Source organism: Dendroctonus ponderosae, unplaced genomic scaffold (genome assembly GCF_020466585.1).
Source record: "Dendroctonus ponderosae isolate FM_Combo_2020 unplaced genomic scaffold, Dpon_F_20191213v2 Dpon_F_20191213_8, whole genome shotgun sequence".
Classification (NCBI taxonomy): domain Eukaryota; kingdom Metazoa; phylum Arthropoda; class Insecta; order Coleoptera; family Curculionidae; genus Dendroctonus; species Dendroctonus ponderosae.
In genome coordinates, this window is record NW_026019016.1 from 8,271,981 (window position 1) to 8,288,391 (window position 16,411).

Sequence of the window (16,411 nt, forward strand, 5' to 3'; positions counted from 1 at the left end):
ATGCATTTCGATTATAGTCTTATTCTAGCTATTTTACCTGAATCATACTTAGTAGTATAAAGTAGGTGCTTTTATTTGAAATAAATAAATCGATGAAAAAATCGCATTTACAAATGAAAGTGAGCGAACTTTCTTCCAAAGAAAATCATCCACTGAATTTTAAATGAATTTAGACATTACCTACTTATGTTAGAACTCACAATATGTTAGTTGCATTCCAAACTGACCAGCAACATCACAAATTCTGTCAGAAATTCATGGCCAAATTGATACTTTCAGAGTATTTATACTTAAAGAAGATTGTGCAAATTCAACGTTAATAAAAGTTCTCTTATTGGTGTAGGTAATGTCAGGGTTCGGAACTTCTTGTTATGCGCTTCTTGTTAAATTTTCTGCTGACTTTCAAGTGTATTATGCAGTAATAATGCCGATATTTCAACGTCGTGTAGAGAGAAGTGGAATGTACTTAATTGAAAATAGGAAAGTCACTCAAGAAAAGTCATTTACTTGAACACTTACTGGCTCAAACTGGCACTGAAAACTCAATATTGAATTGAACCTCACATAAGAATTCGGATGTACCGATATGAGTGTTGGAATTTCTGAGACTTGCCAGTACGAGAAACTTATAGCCATTTAAAATTCGATTAGTGCGTATTGCAATGCAAATCCCAAATATCACGGGAATGTTTCCTTCCACCCGCGGTCGCACGAGGCCCCCCAAAGAGCTTGAAGACGGCCGCACCCCAGCGGGTGGTACTTCAAAGGAACCGACAGGCTGCGTACGCCGATGATGCGCTGATAGGAACCTGGTGCTCATTACTGGTCATTAGAGAGGATGACTCTGGCTGGGAATTGGAATTTTGCTGTGAATCGTGTATGGCACACTTCCGTCTACAGGGTGAAGCTGTACAATTTTGCCTCAATTCTTATCTCTTATCTAGTCGCATCTCAGTATTCAATGGCGCTGGGGCAATTAATATGAATTCGTTATCTATTCAACATTTGTGTAATACAGCAACAGTCTTATGGTTTAAAAAACGAAATTTTATTGGCGAAATTTCCAAGAAAAAGGTTTTGACATCAGTAATCCTTTGTATTTTTTCATCCATCGAGTAAAAATCACAGTAAGTAAGTAAATATAATAACCATTTAAATAGATTGTCGTCACATACTACGATAATCTGTAGTATTCCAAAATTAAACATTTTATTTTGACTTTCAACATGATTAAAAGTTGTGATAAACAGCGATTTCAATCAAAATATCAATTTCCTCTTCTAAATGATTCGCATTTAGAGGGTAGTCTCCAAAATGTTGGCATTTATTATATTTGAACCGTTTTGCTGAATCTTTTGCTGGTTAAGCTAAAGCAATTTCGACAATTCAGCCTTACTGTCTATACCTTTATTATTTATATGAAAATGAAGTAACTAGATATATCTGAAATATCTATTCCCAACTTGTTTTAACATTTTGACCCTATCCTTTGCTGGTGCAAAACATCACGTTAAGAATTCATTTTTTTGTATTTTGTGTAATACAATTTTGCATTTGTATTTATTTCAGTAGTTATAAATAAGTGTTTGTTATTAACTTACGAATTTATCTAAGCTTGATTAAATTATAATCGAATTTTTGTACTTGCCCTCGTTATTCAGTTACTAATGTTTCATACCAAAAACAGGCAACTTTAATATATTTAATTCATTCTCTTCTCAGTATTATTTGGGTCATGTATTGTATGTATGTTGCAGTTTTTTATATTGTTATCGCCAAACGTGCGATATTAAAATGTTAACAAATTTGCTGTTCAATCATCGAAGTTGGATAAATTCTTTATATTTGCCTATACATATAGGAATACAAATATAATGAATCCAGTCTTGCTGCTTCCAAACGAGGCAAACATTTGTCTGATTTGGTTTTGCTCTCTTGCAGAACTAAAGCTAATAAAATATGCTTCAGCTAGAACTTTCTGACTTCTTTACTCATGTCGTCTGATTTTTCCATTTTTGAAGCAAATGAATCCCTAATCAATAATTCTGTTGAAATATTGCAAGCGCTGCACTGAGACGAAGCTTATTAATTTTGGTTTTTATCTCGTTGCTGGCACACTTTCTCAGTGCTCTACACAATACCAATTTGACCAATTAAAGTCATTCTGTTACTCCTAGTTAGGACTTACACCTCGCATATGGCACCTAACGGTCTACAACTCAAATCAATGCAATTTTTTCTGATATGTCATATTTTAAAACGAGTTTCGGGAGTTTTCCACGGACAATTATCAATGTTAAATATTTATTCGTGTTTTATTAAACATTTGCAAGTCCTGAACCAGCAATTTAATGTAGGTTGCATTTTTTTAATGACTGAACTTATCACTGTTGCATAACTAACAGTTAGCTTGATTATGTATCCACTTGCGATAGCGAGAAATATCGAAACTTTTAACCAACGCTTCTGATTAACATTAGACTAGGGCTCGGAATTTTTTTAAATCTGAAATTCGAATACTCGTTTAGTGGTTTATTCGAATATCTAACAAATATTCGAATATTCAAGAATTCGAATATTCGAGTATTCGAGTATTTGAATACTCGAATATTCGAGAATAATTATTTTGCTTGTAAATATATGGGTATTTGTTTAAATGCTTGTAGAATATGAATAATTTATTTTATAAAAGTATACAAAGTGCATATAAAGATATTTCCACCTTGTGAGTTTGATAATGTTGGTGTATTCGAGTATTCGAGAATTGAAAAATCTGTGTGAACAAAAAATTTGCGGTTTACTTGCCAGTATAACACGCGGAAGGCTTGCAACAATTTCAATATCGAATTTTATCAAGACTTGCAATCGAACCTGATAAATTGGTCTTCTGTGAAGTTGTGCAGTTTTTCGGGCACGGTGATGATAAGGAACGACTGAAAATTCAAGCGATTTTTTTCTTAAATAACATCTAGCTTCGGGTCCGAAGGTTTCTGTACAACTTCGTCATCAAACTTTTCCACAAGTGCAAACAAATATGAGAAATTAACTTGCGGTGAAGTTGTCGTGCTCTTCGGCCATAACAGGAAATCCTATTGTCTTTACGTCAGTTGTTTCTGAACTATGCGATGCTCCAGTCAAGTTCATATGTTTACATTTTATCCATAATCAGAAGCTGCTTTTCAGTAGCACTTTTTCAAGATCGTACAAGAATTTAATTGTCGAAAGAAAATGATGCCGCTTAAAAATGTACATGTTGGCAGAAAAACTCAGCTTATTCACAACAATTATTTATAGTCGCTCGATTAAGTACGTCTGAAAATTATAAACTGAAAGTAATTGAATAAGTAATTCAACAACAGCAAAATATAAAAATTAATACATTATATTATTTTCGACTCCATAATGGAAGCTGAAGCCTTTCTCTAATATTATGTGATTGTATAAGGATGATTGTTAAAGGAATCACGCGCAGTGCATCTTTTATTAGCTCAAAAAAGACAATCACGCGCGACATTCTCTCAACAAAATAGTCCAAAACATAAAAAAAAACAAAAAACGGTCACGGTACAACGCTAATGAACGCACCGAAATTTGATTAAGAAAAATCCTACAAAACACACTTTTAATGGTGAACTTTGACGGAAACTCGTCCTGTCTTAAGCATTATGTGTTTCAATCAAAATGTACCTTGCAAAATTCTACCAAAACCACAACTTAAATGAACACTGATAGTTTGGGAGAATTTTTCCAAATTGAAATATACACATTCAACATGTAACTGAATGTAAGTGCAGTAGACAACCATAAAAATAACATGCGGTTTCAAATAAATATCTCAATGACTCAGGCAATGCCTTGCCATAAATAATGCGATAAGCATCAAAATGAGGCACATATCAATATTTTTATAATGCTGGGATGACTCGCAATAATGCTGGCCTGGAAGTTGCGAGACAGCGCCTCAACTTGCCGTACTCGATTACAAGCAATCATACTATTCAGTATATTGGGCTCAGCATTCTAAAGCATCCGATTTACTTATAGCATTCTACTAAAAATATGCCACTTTACGAACTGAAGCACCTAGACATTGGAAAAGTTTCTTTGCATGGGCACGAACTTTGCATCTTAAGCTCAGGCAGAATTTAGGTTTGACTAGAGCACTTGACTAAATGGGCCAGCACAACTTACCTTTAATTCATTAATGCGCTCTAAAAATTACATAAAATATTGAAGGCCAACGGAAGTATGAAATTACATACGCTAGTGGAAAAACAAAACAGTAGGTCATCAAGAAATTGTTTCATGTGACTTTTTGCAGCCGGCTCTTCTTATACGTGGGAGTACTTAACGCGCAAATATTCTATTATTCATTCTACGAAACAGGAAGGCGAAAAAAACCTAAGCGGCATTCTCATTTTCTTCCATACAAGTTATCAGCTTGATTGTGAAGATATTTATGGCCTACTGGTAAGTTTTTTGTACTTTTAGGCCGTCGCGACAAAGAACTTCATCCTGATGTTTCATAAGCACGAGTGGCTTGCATCCTAAAACGTGCGAGAGCTTATCAGTTAAGCTCACACCACTGAGGATGCGGGCACTCGTATTTTCAAAACGTCAGGAAGAAATTATTTTCTACGACAGACGAAAACTATGAAAATCTGACTAGTTCCGAAGTCGAAATGGTTACTTTGTTTGAAAGCACTTCCTAATACAAAACAGCAAACATTTCACCACGTTATTACTCTCTATTGCTGAAATTAGAAATATTTTTAGTGCCTGCTTCTGATTACCGGAACGGACCTTCCGAAATTTGAGAATATCTTCAGAGAAGAAAGACAATCTTGGGGCCCAATGAAGTATGAAATTTCTAATTGGCGGTGCTTTCAACTCAAAACGAATGATCGCCTAATGCACGTCGGTTCTATGTTAAACTTTTATATTTTCGGAATTATTGTTTTCAATGGATGCTCACTTTTCAGAACAATTATTCGAGCTCAATTTCTCCCGTTGTTTTTATATGCGATTAAAAGCAAATGATTTCTGGTGTTGCAACAATATTCGTGTGAAGCATTTGATATGAGAAATTGAAGTTAATAAACTTTAGGCTTTCTTTTGCCAATTTTTAATTCGCGACTGGTGCAAATATGTATTTTTGTTAGGGCAATTAGGCGTTTATTTTGGATCTTCTTAGTCGTTCGCTCGGTTTCGAGCATCATGTTTTGTTTTCTGTGATGGCTTTCCATTTCTGTCTATCTTCTGCCATCTTGAATGGTTGGGTGAGGGTTTTGCCGGTTAGACCGGCTATAAAATCCATGTATCTTGTGGGCGACCTTCCTCTTGGTCTTTTGCCAGGGACTTTTCCTTTCAAACGGAGTCTCTCAATATAATTTCTTCTGACAACATGACCAAAGAATTTAGCAAATTTCTCGGATAGTAGAATGTTCAATCTCTTCTTAATTCTGAGTTGGTCCACAATGGTCCATGACGCTCTCAGCATTCAGCGTCAACAAAATATTTCGAAGACATCTATCTTCCGCTTATCCGTCTTTTTTAAAGTCCAACATTCTGATCCATATGGAAGCACTGAGAACACCAAGCTCCTGACTAATCTCATTTTGGTGCTAAGGGATATGTGATGGCTTTTCCATACTTTGGTTAGTTTGATCATGGATTCTTTCGTTATTGCGCTTCTCCTCTTTATCTCCTCACTGGATTCGTCCTTGTTCGAGATTGTGGTGCCAATATGAAATCGTCAACTGTCTCGATGTTGTTTATCCTTTTTACTTCAGGGCTGTTATAATGTCAGTTCGGAATAACTTCTGATCATTCGATCAATTATTCTTCTGATGCAGCGATTAGAGTCGTCTCATCGGCATAGCGCAAGTTGCAGATTTTGATGCCGTCAATGTGGTGATTCCTCCCTGCCAGTCATCGAACGCTTTCCTCATGATCCACTCATTCGTCATATGTATATATGTTAAGTCAAGTAATGGGCTTAGCATACAACTCTGCCTGACTCCTTTATTCACTATGAACGGATTGGTCAGATCTCTGTCTACTTTGCTTACTCTCTGCTTACGTTCTACTCTACGTATGCTGTGCTATTGCCGTATAACTTTTGTATTAGCGATATTAAGTGGTGAGTTGCACCCATTTTAGTTAAAATCGTCCATAAATTTTTCCATCGTATGCAATCAAATGCTTTAGAGTAATCTATAAAGCATAAGTAGGTAGTCACATTGAATTCCCTCGATTTTTCAATTAATTGTCGGAGGTTTAATATCAGTTTTCTGGTTCCGCGCCCTGTACAAATTAGGTTTGCTCTGTTGGTATTTGTGGTAGCACGTAAGGTTTTATGCGTTCCGATATTATCTTTACCATGCCTTGCTAGCGTGTGAAATAAGAGCTATTGTTCTATAGTTGTCGCATACATCTTTTGGTCCTTTCTTGTGTATTGGCACATTGCTGGCCGTTTTACATGGCTGAAATAGCTATTTAACTAGAAATTCAAGTGGCAATCGAAAGAAATGTGCGCTGCGAGTGGATCGCCATCTCTAACTCAGTAGCGATTTTTTTTGCAGGAATTGCGTTTTGAAAATAAGCTCCTAAGGCCAAGTGTCGGAGTCCCAGATCATTTGACAGATCCTCTAAAGTTGATCGACTCCTGTATTCTCAAGTGCAGTCAGCACTTCAGCAACCACGCAGTACTCTCCAGGCGACTTGTTGGTTTTCTTTCTTGCTAACTGCTGACCTCACTTCTTCTCTCAGTATCGGAGGTTCTTTTTCGTTGTACGTTATAGTTTGCGTGTGACTTTCTGAGTTTCCAGTGTCGTCCATTAATTTATCGCAATAGTTTTTCCATCGCCTCCCTTACCTGTACTCTGTCTGTTGTTAGGTTCCCATCTTCCGAGCTTATTGCCCAGGACTTTCAGTTGAATGTACCTGTAACTTGATTGACTTTGTTAATCAGGTCCTTTGACTCATTATTGGCTGCTGGACTTCTGCGCATATATCGTTTAGGTACCTACTTGTTTTTGTCCTTTCTACAGTGGCGCTTGATCTCTTGATTGAGTCCGTTATATTGTTCTCTTTCCTCTTCCTTGTGTAGGCCCGTGGCCTTAAGTTAAGACCGCGAGTCAATTTTCTTTCAGGTCTCCTCTGCAATCCACGCGTTTCTCTTTTGTTTCGTTGTGACTTCAGTTTGTGATGCCACTTCTAGCAGTACCATTTTCGTTTTGTTCCACAATGAGTTGAAGTCATTGTCTAATTGTGTCTGTGGGTTTTATTTGGAGATTTCTATATTTGCCCTTGTTTTGAAATGTTCATTATGTTTAAGGCCCCACAAGTTTCTGAAGGTTTTGGTAGGCTGCGACCTAGTTAATTTTATGCGGAGCTCTACTGCGAGAAATTGGTAATCACTATGGCAATCTTTTTGCGTAGACCTCTTAGTATTTATTCCTAACTGAGGTCCTCCACCTGGATTTTATTAAGATGTAGTCTATCTGATTTTTATATAGGTCTCCAGAGGACGTCCAGGTGTTAGTCGACTTGCATGATGTTCATATCCTGTGTTCATAATCAAAAAGTTATTCTCAGTGCAGAATTGCAGCAATGGTTCTCCTCTGGTGTCTCCTTTCTCCCAAACCGTATTTGTCGATCACTTTGCGTATGTGTTCATCTCCAACTTCTCTTCCAACTATGGCATTATAGTCTCCTATTATCATCGTGGTTTCTCGATTTGGTAAAGTCTCCAAAAGTTGAGAATAGCGTTCTTCAATCTCATCGTCTGGCGCCTCGCTTGTTGGAAAATACACTTGTGCAATATTCAGATTCTCACAGGAGGGAAATCTCTTTTTTGCTTTCTCAAAAATATACATGGTGAGCACTTCAAATCTTCCATCAATGTTCTCTTGGTGTCATTTACTTAGGTAAAATATATCGATGTATCTTTATTTTGTTTATTAATATTAAATATGTCTTCTATCTGTATGGTTGTTGAATTAACTATTGTAAGCTACATTAATTATATTTTGATTAGATTTCCGTTCCAATTGTAGTAACTTCCGAAATGTTGAAATATTTTTTGAATTATTTTTTTAGTCTTGTGAAATATTTTGCATCTATATTATTGTTGGCTGGTCTAAATGCAAATTTAAATTCCTTGTTAGAACTATATAATTTTTTACTAAGATCTTAAAAAGCACTTAAATCGAGTGTAAGATTTGTGGATAATTAAAAAACTTCAGTTTCGGCTACTTTTATAGTGCCCTATTGCTTAATGAACACAATAAAATTGACAAAATGTAAATTAATAAAACTGCTGAAAATAAGTGAGCGAATTTTGCAAAATTTGCAAGCATCTTATTGAATTAATTGCCACGAAAACAATACAGAATGTAGAATTAATGAAGTACAGTTGTTTCAGTTTGTTTGTTGTTAATTTGATTAGGCTGTAAATATTTACGATCCTTTGTTTAAAATTTGATTAAACGGAAACAAAAAATATGCTGAAAACTCGCAAACGATATGATTTTGCAGTATTCTTAAGTTTTACGTAACAATCACACCTTAAAATCGAGATTACCACGGCTTAAATAAATAAAAGGTCCTATCGGCAACAGAATATCGTGCTACAGTCATTTAGCATTTAAATCACGATAAAAATCGTGGTGTATTTGTCATTCAAGATACATATCCGCTTGTCAGCGCTCTGTACAACGGATTAAAAAAACTTTTCTTAAAGATGCAATTAGAATCGCCAACCGTAATTAATAATCCTAGTAAAACTTCATGGCCGCTGCAACTTGCAATGGGCTTTGCAAAATATGTTTGCTCGTGCCAAGAACTCATAATATTTATATCTTTGGGACGATAATGATATCTTATTAATAATAGTGTTGATGTAGATCATAACATTAGATAGTCCGAATACGCGCCAAACAAAATGCCCGTCATATTTCAGTAATCTTATATAAAAGTTAGGAATATTATATGTTAATCGCTGATAGTCATAATATGACATGTCCTTTGATATTGATTCTCAAAAATATTTTTTTACACTGCACTATGAGCAGGTTTAAGATATAATCCACCCACAGTCGTATCATTTATAATATCTTTTTTAAATATTGTGGTGCATTGGATTCCGTTCTTTTATCAGATGAATCAGTTTAGAACGGACGTGGCGGTTCACCAACGATAATTAAAATCATAAAATTTATAACTTGCATTCGATAAGCGTAAGCATAATTTCATACTGATGTGGCCCAGAATCTCGCATATGATTTGATTACTCCCGCTTCGTAGAAGCTACTCAACTGAGAAACAGCAAACATGTGGCTGATATACAGGATGTTTGGTAACGAGTAAGTTATTCTTCATTGCGAAAAAATATCGGTCAGACCTAATTAATCACGGTACGGTTGAGCGGCTATGTAGACGCTTCATTCCAAAGAGCATTTTTGAAAATTTTGGCGTTTTAAGTTGGACATTGTGTGATGAGTTTTGGCAGCGTAAGTGTTTGTAGAAGATTTTTGTCAACTCGTTTCTAGTTTAAGGAGAAATATTTGTTCTGGCATAAAATTAATTTATGTTTCTCACTGCTTGCTTGATGAAAAGTTGATTTGATGCTATCATTTGTGGACAATATATAACACATGCACAATAAGTTACTGCACTCCATGGAGAAGCAGTTTTCAGAGAAGGGGTAAAATAAAAAATGTCTGGGTCTATTTGCGATCGTGTTACTTACGATTTTTTAAATTTACCTAGCAAATTAAAGATGAATTTCAGGCACTGGTAATCAATTTAGCTTCAAACATATTTGTGATCAAATGAGACAATATTTGAGGGCGTGGTGGACACATTCATATGGTAAATCTAACGTCTGTGTGTCTATATTTAAATGCAATAATGATGGAAATAAATACCGAGTTCGTTTCTTACTCGTATGCTAAAGAACTTTGACAAACAATGCAGATAAATAGGAAATATTTTCGAAAACTTGAAACTGATATGAACAAAAGAGGGGTTTTTGTAAACACCAGCTTTTTGGTAGGCTTCAGGTGCTTCACCTTCAGTTTGAAAATCAAAGATAAATTAATTAAACCAAAAATTACAAGGGAGTTTTATAACTTCTATCAAATGAAAAATACTGCCACTTTTCCGCCATAACATTTACGATTAAAGCTCGAAAACAGCTCTTGTCAACTTGGAGTTGCTTTTTTATTATTCTACAATAAGTAACATTTTTGACTAAATCAAATTTTATTAATATACGACGTACTCAACAAGTTCATATAGTGCCAATAAATTGTAGACATTCGTGAACACTTCGTGTTATTTTACCTTTTCCATCCCATAGTGGCAAAATGCAAATTATTGAAAATACAATTCATTCCTAGTTCCAGCTTTTTCTTACAATTACGAACATTACTCACAATTTATTAAAAGCGGTACTTTCTTCCTTTACCTAACGCTATAAAAAGTTGAGTTCACCAATGGCAATCAATTATTAGGTGGAGGCGCTAATTTCTTCTTCGTGACTAATGCAGTCTTTCTACCATTGTGTAATTGAAACAATATGATTGTGTTAATTGTAAAGTGAAACTGAGTTAGTTGAATTTTTTCTTGAGTCAATAACAGTCAATTTTGAAGGAATAGCGCCGAATCTGATGTTAATAGGCAAAGGCCCGAATCTGGTGATTCCGAATTAGAAAAGAATGCCAGGTGATTTTATTCATTTTAAAGTTGAAAAACTTTCTAAATTTATCAGTGAATGGCAATTAGTTCATCTGTATTTATGGGGCATTGCCCAAACTTAATATCAATCAAGGAAATTATTTTATTTAATCCGGAGTTTGTTCCCGAGTAAGCATTCGAGTTGGGACCTTTATTCCATTAAAAATTGTGTAGCAAATATATTATTTTATTATCAGTCGCTCTAATGTAACCTTGCATAAAACCTAGATAAAATTTCACTAAACCGGAAAAACTTGAACTGAATTCGTATTTTCGGAAGAGCTAGTATTATCTCCCCTTTCTTACCATATATTTTTTTCCGTTCGATAAGATTGTAGGCAGATTGTCGTATTAGAATAAGTAATATGCAACCCTTTGTTTGCTCTGTAATTTACCCGTTTCCTAAATCGATAAGTTTGAGAACTAAAAAGCAGCTGTGTATACTAAGGTATCTGGTAATCCTTCCCAACATTAACGCAGATCTATTATCTACGTAGTTTCTAGGCATATTTTGATTCTGTTCTAAAAATATCCTGGATAAACAATTTATATGTAAATGCGTTTAATATACAGTACAAACACCTGAAGCCAAGATTAATTTGAATACAGCTTTAAAATCATACGTTATCGATATTTTCAGATTAATGAGCAATAGTTACAAGCGAACTGGTATAAACCATATTCTACAATTCTGTAGTTTTTACTATGTTCTGTGTGTTATTGTGAGTTTGAACGTTTTCAAAAAAATGTGCTGACAATTACGTCACAAAATCCAACCGATGATGAATTAATGAATCCATGAATCCAATGAGATTGTTAAGCTGCGGGTGGGGTGGAATGTTTATGTCTTTTTCATTTTTTTTAAACACCTCAATTTAGACTTGAAAATATTTTTCTTCCAATCCGTTTTTAAGCATGTAACACATTATTTACACATGTTTAGCTGCTTTCATCTCTTGCTTGATTTTTTTGCATCTTCGTCGTTTTATGTACTAGAAGTCACTACATGAATGTTTTTCTTTTCACTAATATTTATTTCGTTCCTGTTTCCATTCTTGTTTTCTTTAAACTCATCTGGAAGTTGAATTACATCATTGCGTGTACTTCAGCATCGTTCAGCGACCATTTCACAATTTCGGTTCCATAATACAGACCGATCATTCGTATTGATCCTCTATCTCTCCTGATGTCTATTTATTGGCATTTTTTTGTAAGAATAAATCGACCAAACTGGCGTCATCATAATTTATATATTGTATCATAATTATAATAATTGTACTCTAAGCGTTGAAAACCCTTAGCTTTTTTTAAGTAGTATTTATGAAAGTGTACTTGATTGCTGAAATTTTGGACGAAATTGACCAAAATATTGTTAGTTCAATCAAAATTTTTACTCTCTGCAAATATCTTCCATACCTGAGAGCAAGAGGCAATTTTCATTTAAGGTTATCATTTTCCCAGCTCAACAATTTGAGCGCCAAAAGTTTGCAGAAAACTAAGCTGAAGATTAGTCTTAAAAATGTAATTTGTTTCAGAGTTTTGAGCGAAAATGACAAGAAACCTTTCATCGAAGAGGCAGAAAGACTGCGTGAGATCCACAAACGGGAACATCCGGATTACAAATATCAACCCAGGCGACGGAAACCGAATAAGCCTGGCGATGGTGTACATCTACAGAGTGTTCATAACCAAACCGCCACATTTTCGCGGTCTTTAAAACAGGAAGATTCCCCTTGCAGTCCGAGAAGTCAAAATTCAACCAGCCCATCGACATGCTCGTCCCAACCAAACAGTCCTCAAATCACCACTCATTCGTTGCTGAAGCCCTGCGATGGTCATGGTCTCGATTTGGATACGTACCATAGAATCCCTGAGCTTGACAGCAGTTATGGAATTTATACTGCTGAAGATGGGTTGGATAGCAGTGATCTAGACCAGTATTTACCATCCGAAAGTCATTATTCTAATTATTCAGCTTATCATAAGCCTGCCCATGAGGATGAAGGTAATAATAACTACAAATCCAAAAGACCTTGCCTCGAAGGCAGTGTTCTGCATCAAGATTCTTATGATGAGGCATCAGCTTACAATAGATACCACGAGTTGCAATCGTCAGCTATAAAAAATGAAAAATATGCCCATAGCAATACCTCAGTACCTTATACGTATCAAGCCACTATGCCCACTAGTTCTTACTGTGTTGGAAACAGTCAGTATGTACCTACATATCCATATATGCAGCAGAGAGGGCTCTTCAGCGCCAATTCTTCTTTAGGAAATTTTAGTGCAGTGGACGTGCCAACTCCGGAAGCCTGGACTGCGCACTATAATATGTAAATCTGGTGATAACGTTGTATCAAACATGCGACAAGCTCTTATTTAACTCAATTAGTTATCTTCGGAACTTTCTCAGTCGAGAACGGACCGGAAAAAGGTACCTACAATGTACATTTGTAAATATAAAATATCTTTCTATTGCATAACTCATTTAGACCAGTTTTCTGCGGTTATTTTTGTAAGTTTTTTTTAAGTTGTACAGTATTTTTCTAGCAAGCTGAATTTTAGACGTCGATACTCGTTTGGCAGTTTTTTTAGATGTTCCACATTATTTGTTCTATTACATCTTAAGAAATGTTAAAATATGTTAATCAAATTAACATTTTGTATGAGACGCGAAAGAATCTCCTTATATTTATAATGTGCAGTGGTTTTCATAGCTATTAAGGCGAAAAGAGTTGAAGCCATAAGATCGAACCAGAAAAGCGCTGTTATAAGTGTTTATATCGATTTCACTTTTATATCTTCATTTGTTAGTGTTATTATTGAATAAATATTTTTTTATGTAGGATATTGTGTTTCGTTATGTCCTCATGCTATCGGAAAATCATTAAATAGGCAATGTTTTGGAAAGGATCAACCAATTCAATCAGATATGAAGTGAATTGTTGTAGTTATGGGTAGTAATCTTGAGCAGAAACTGCAGAAAGTGATGACTGTTCGAGTCCTGCATGAAATCTAAATATCAACGGGAATAAACAAGGTTTAGTGTGTGTGCTAAGGAAATTTCCTATTAGCTGAAATTCATTTTTTGATTTTATAATTGAACTAGGTGTAATGACAATTACTCCCACTAGAATCAAATAGTTCTTTTCCACTTCCATTTCAAAAATATATTTCATTAATCAATGACATGCCAAAAAATGGCTCCGGGCAAAAAGTATAGAAATATTTCCAGACTCTACTTACATTGGAAAATTAGTAAATGCCAACAATATCTACGTTTTTCAAACCTATTCAGTTTTATCAGTCTGGTCGAGGCTCAACCTCACTATATGAGCCATGAGGAATAAGACTTGGCTACTAAGCGAGTTTGAAACTTTTTGTTATTTTTGAAGCTTGCTGCTTCATTACCGTCCATTAACCGTTCGCTTGACATGAATAAATCGCACAATATCCAATCATTCCAATCGTAATCGCCATATTTATTGTCTGTATTATATTGCACAATTCGATGACTTGGCTTTTGGCTTTAAGCAGTGATTTTCTACATGCAGAATTAACTTTGCAATTGCATACAGTTAATGAATGCAGCCACGGACTTAAAATACGATTAAATATTTAAGCGACTATCGATGAGACTGGCAATGCTTTTGATAATTGAAAAATGAAATTTGTGATGGCACAGATTTAAATATCAATCAAAGTTATTTCAACTAATGAAATAATAATTAATTTTATATATTTTTGGGCTATTGCTTTACGGGTTTTAACAGACAATTAACGAAATAATAGTTGAATGCAATTCTGCAAAAGCTGCGCCTTCAGTGGCAGCTACATACATATGTTGATATTTTAATAATGTTCTGTAGTAGCAGCAGTCAGACAGTTAAAAATTTCTAAAAAAATTAACTGTAATTTAAAAAATAGGCGATATTTTTTAAACTGAAAACTTCCATTTTTCCCTAAACAATAGCAACTATTAATAAATATCTAGCGCCATTATTTTGGCACAATGGCTTTATCAGAAATCTTACTCAAACACAAGAATCGACTTGCAATTGTAAAAAAAATTACTTTCAAAAATATTATTCTGAGTGAACAGATATGAATGCCTCACTCGACATAAATATCTAAATTTTCATTAAAATCTGACCATTTGGTTTGCGCGCTTGTTTACGAAAGATTTCAACCAACTCTTCGGTTTCGTGTTAATAACCGTTAATCAATTTTGCTATTTAACCTTTGATATTGATATTCTCGGTGGGGGTGCACAGGAATATCCGAATCATTGAGTTTATTAATTAATGGATGAATATATTCATAAATCAAATGAATTTCATAGTCAAGACATTCTGTCAAATCATTTGAGGCTCTGCTTTCCATAACAAAAAAAAATGGTCGAAAGACACCGTATCGAATGCCGTCGATGGTTTTTAACGCAATGTCAATTACACGACTCGAGACTTTATTAAGTCTCCTCGAATCTCAGATGAAACATAAATTTTAATTTGTGAAAGTCATCGAATCGTCGATACTTCGCCATCATGATCGAGGATGCCGCCGAGTAAACAGCCCGACTACGAACCCACACACTTGACCCTTCTTTCCATGTCACTTCATCAAGTCTTTTCTTAGCAAGTCAATGGGCAATCAATGGGGTGGCCAGATTCCAGAAATTTCACTTTATTTCACGTAAGTGTTGATTTGCTCTTGTAAGCCTCCACTTCTTCACATATGATCCATTTCCCATCATCCTACTCCGATATACTTTGTCCAGGATAACCACTTAAATTCACAGCTTGGAAGCTTAAGGTAAGCTATTAGAATGAGAATGAAGAAATTGAAAATGTTGACAAACTGTTAGTAGAAGTTGAGCAAAATGGAAGTGAAAATATAATCTACAGAAAATTTTAACGCAAAAGATCTGAATCAGGTATATAATTTCTGTTATTTACAGTTAATTGTATTAAGTTGAAACTGTTTTTCCAGTGATTCCACAACCGTTTGCATTGAGACAAATTAATTTATATAATCATCTAATGTAACAAGAATTTAAATACTTTAACAGCTTATTCTACTATTAAAAAATTGCAAGTTTCAATAAAAAGGCACTTAAATCTGAAAAGCAGAGCTGAATCTTACACCTGTAAAGATATTTTAATGAATAGATGGAAACCGGTCAAATGTATTGACAATAACTATTAATCTTAGGCTATACAAACGTATAATAAATGTGAACGCAAAGAGTATATTTGTTAGACTTGCGTTTTTCGTTTCTTAGTTTTTTTCGAATTTTCATTTCGGTTTCGATTTGCAACTGCTTTTTAGGTATGCAATAATTATAACATATAATAATTGTGCCGTTTACGGTCAAACTTGCTTGCGAAAAACCCACTGTGTTCTTGAGCCAAGATTTCCACTATATTTCAGCCATCATCAGGAGTCTGGAAGGGAACAGAGTATATTTAGGCAAAGAAGTAATGGAAACATAATAAATTTAATTATCTCTTACTATGTCGATTTCACGTTTAATTTCAAAATAGTTTAATAATAACATTTCCAATTAAAAGGATATTTTATTAGTTTGAGGCAGAGAACATAAGGTTCCATTGCCGAAATATCTTTAAGCCTAAAATAACAAAATCATTATAATTTATATTTAATATGA

General features: G+C 34.7%; 1 protein-coding gene across 1 annotated transcript in view; it reads left to right on the forward strand.

Annotated features, from left to right (window-relative positions):
* The window catches only part of LOC109534538 (transcription factor SOX-10), a 29,289-nt gene extending 15,700 nt beyond the window's left edge, over positions 1 to 13,589 (forward strand). The window contains exon 3 of the mRNA XM_019900272.2: positions 12,279 to 13,589. Coding sequence (XP_019755831.1) covers positions 12,279 to 13,080 — 802 coding nt within the window. The 3' untranslated portion in view covers positions 13,081 to 13,589. The remainder of the gene's footprint in view (positions 1 to 12,278) is intronic.
* Positions 13,590 to 16,411: the final 2,822 nt, after the last annotated feature.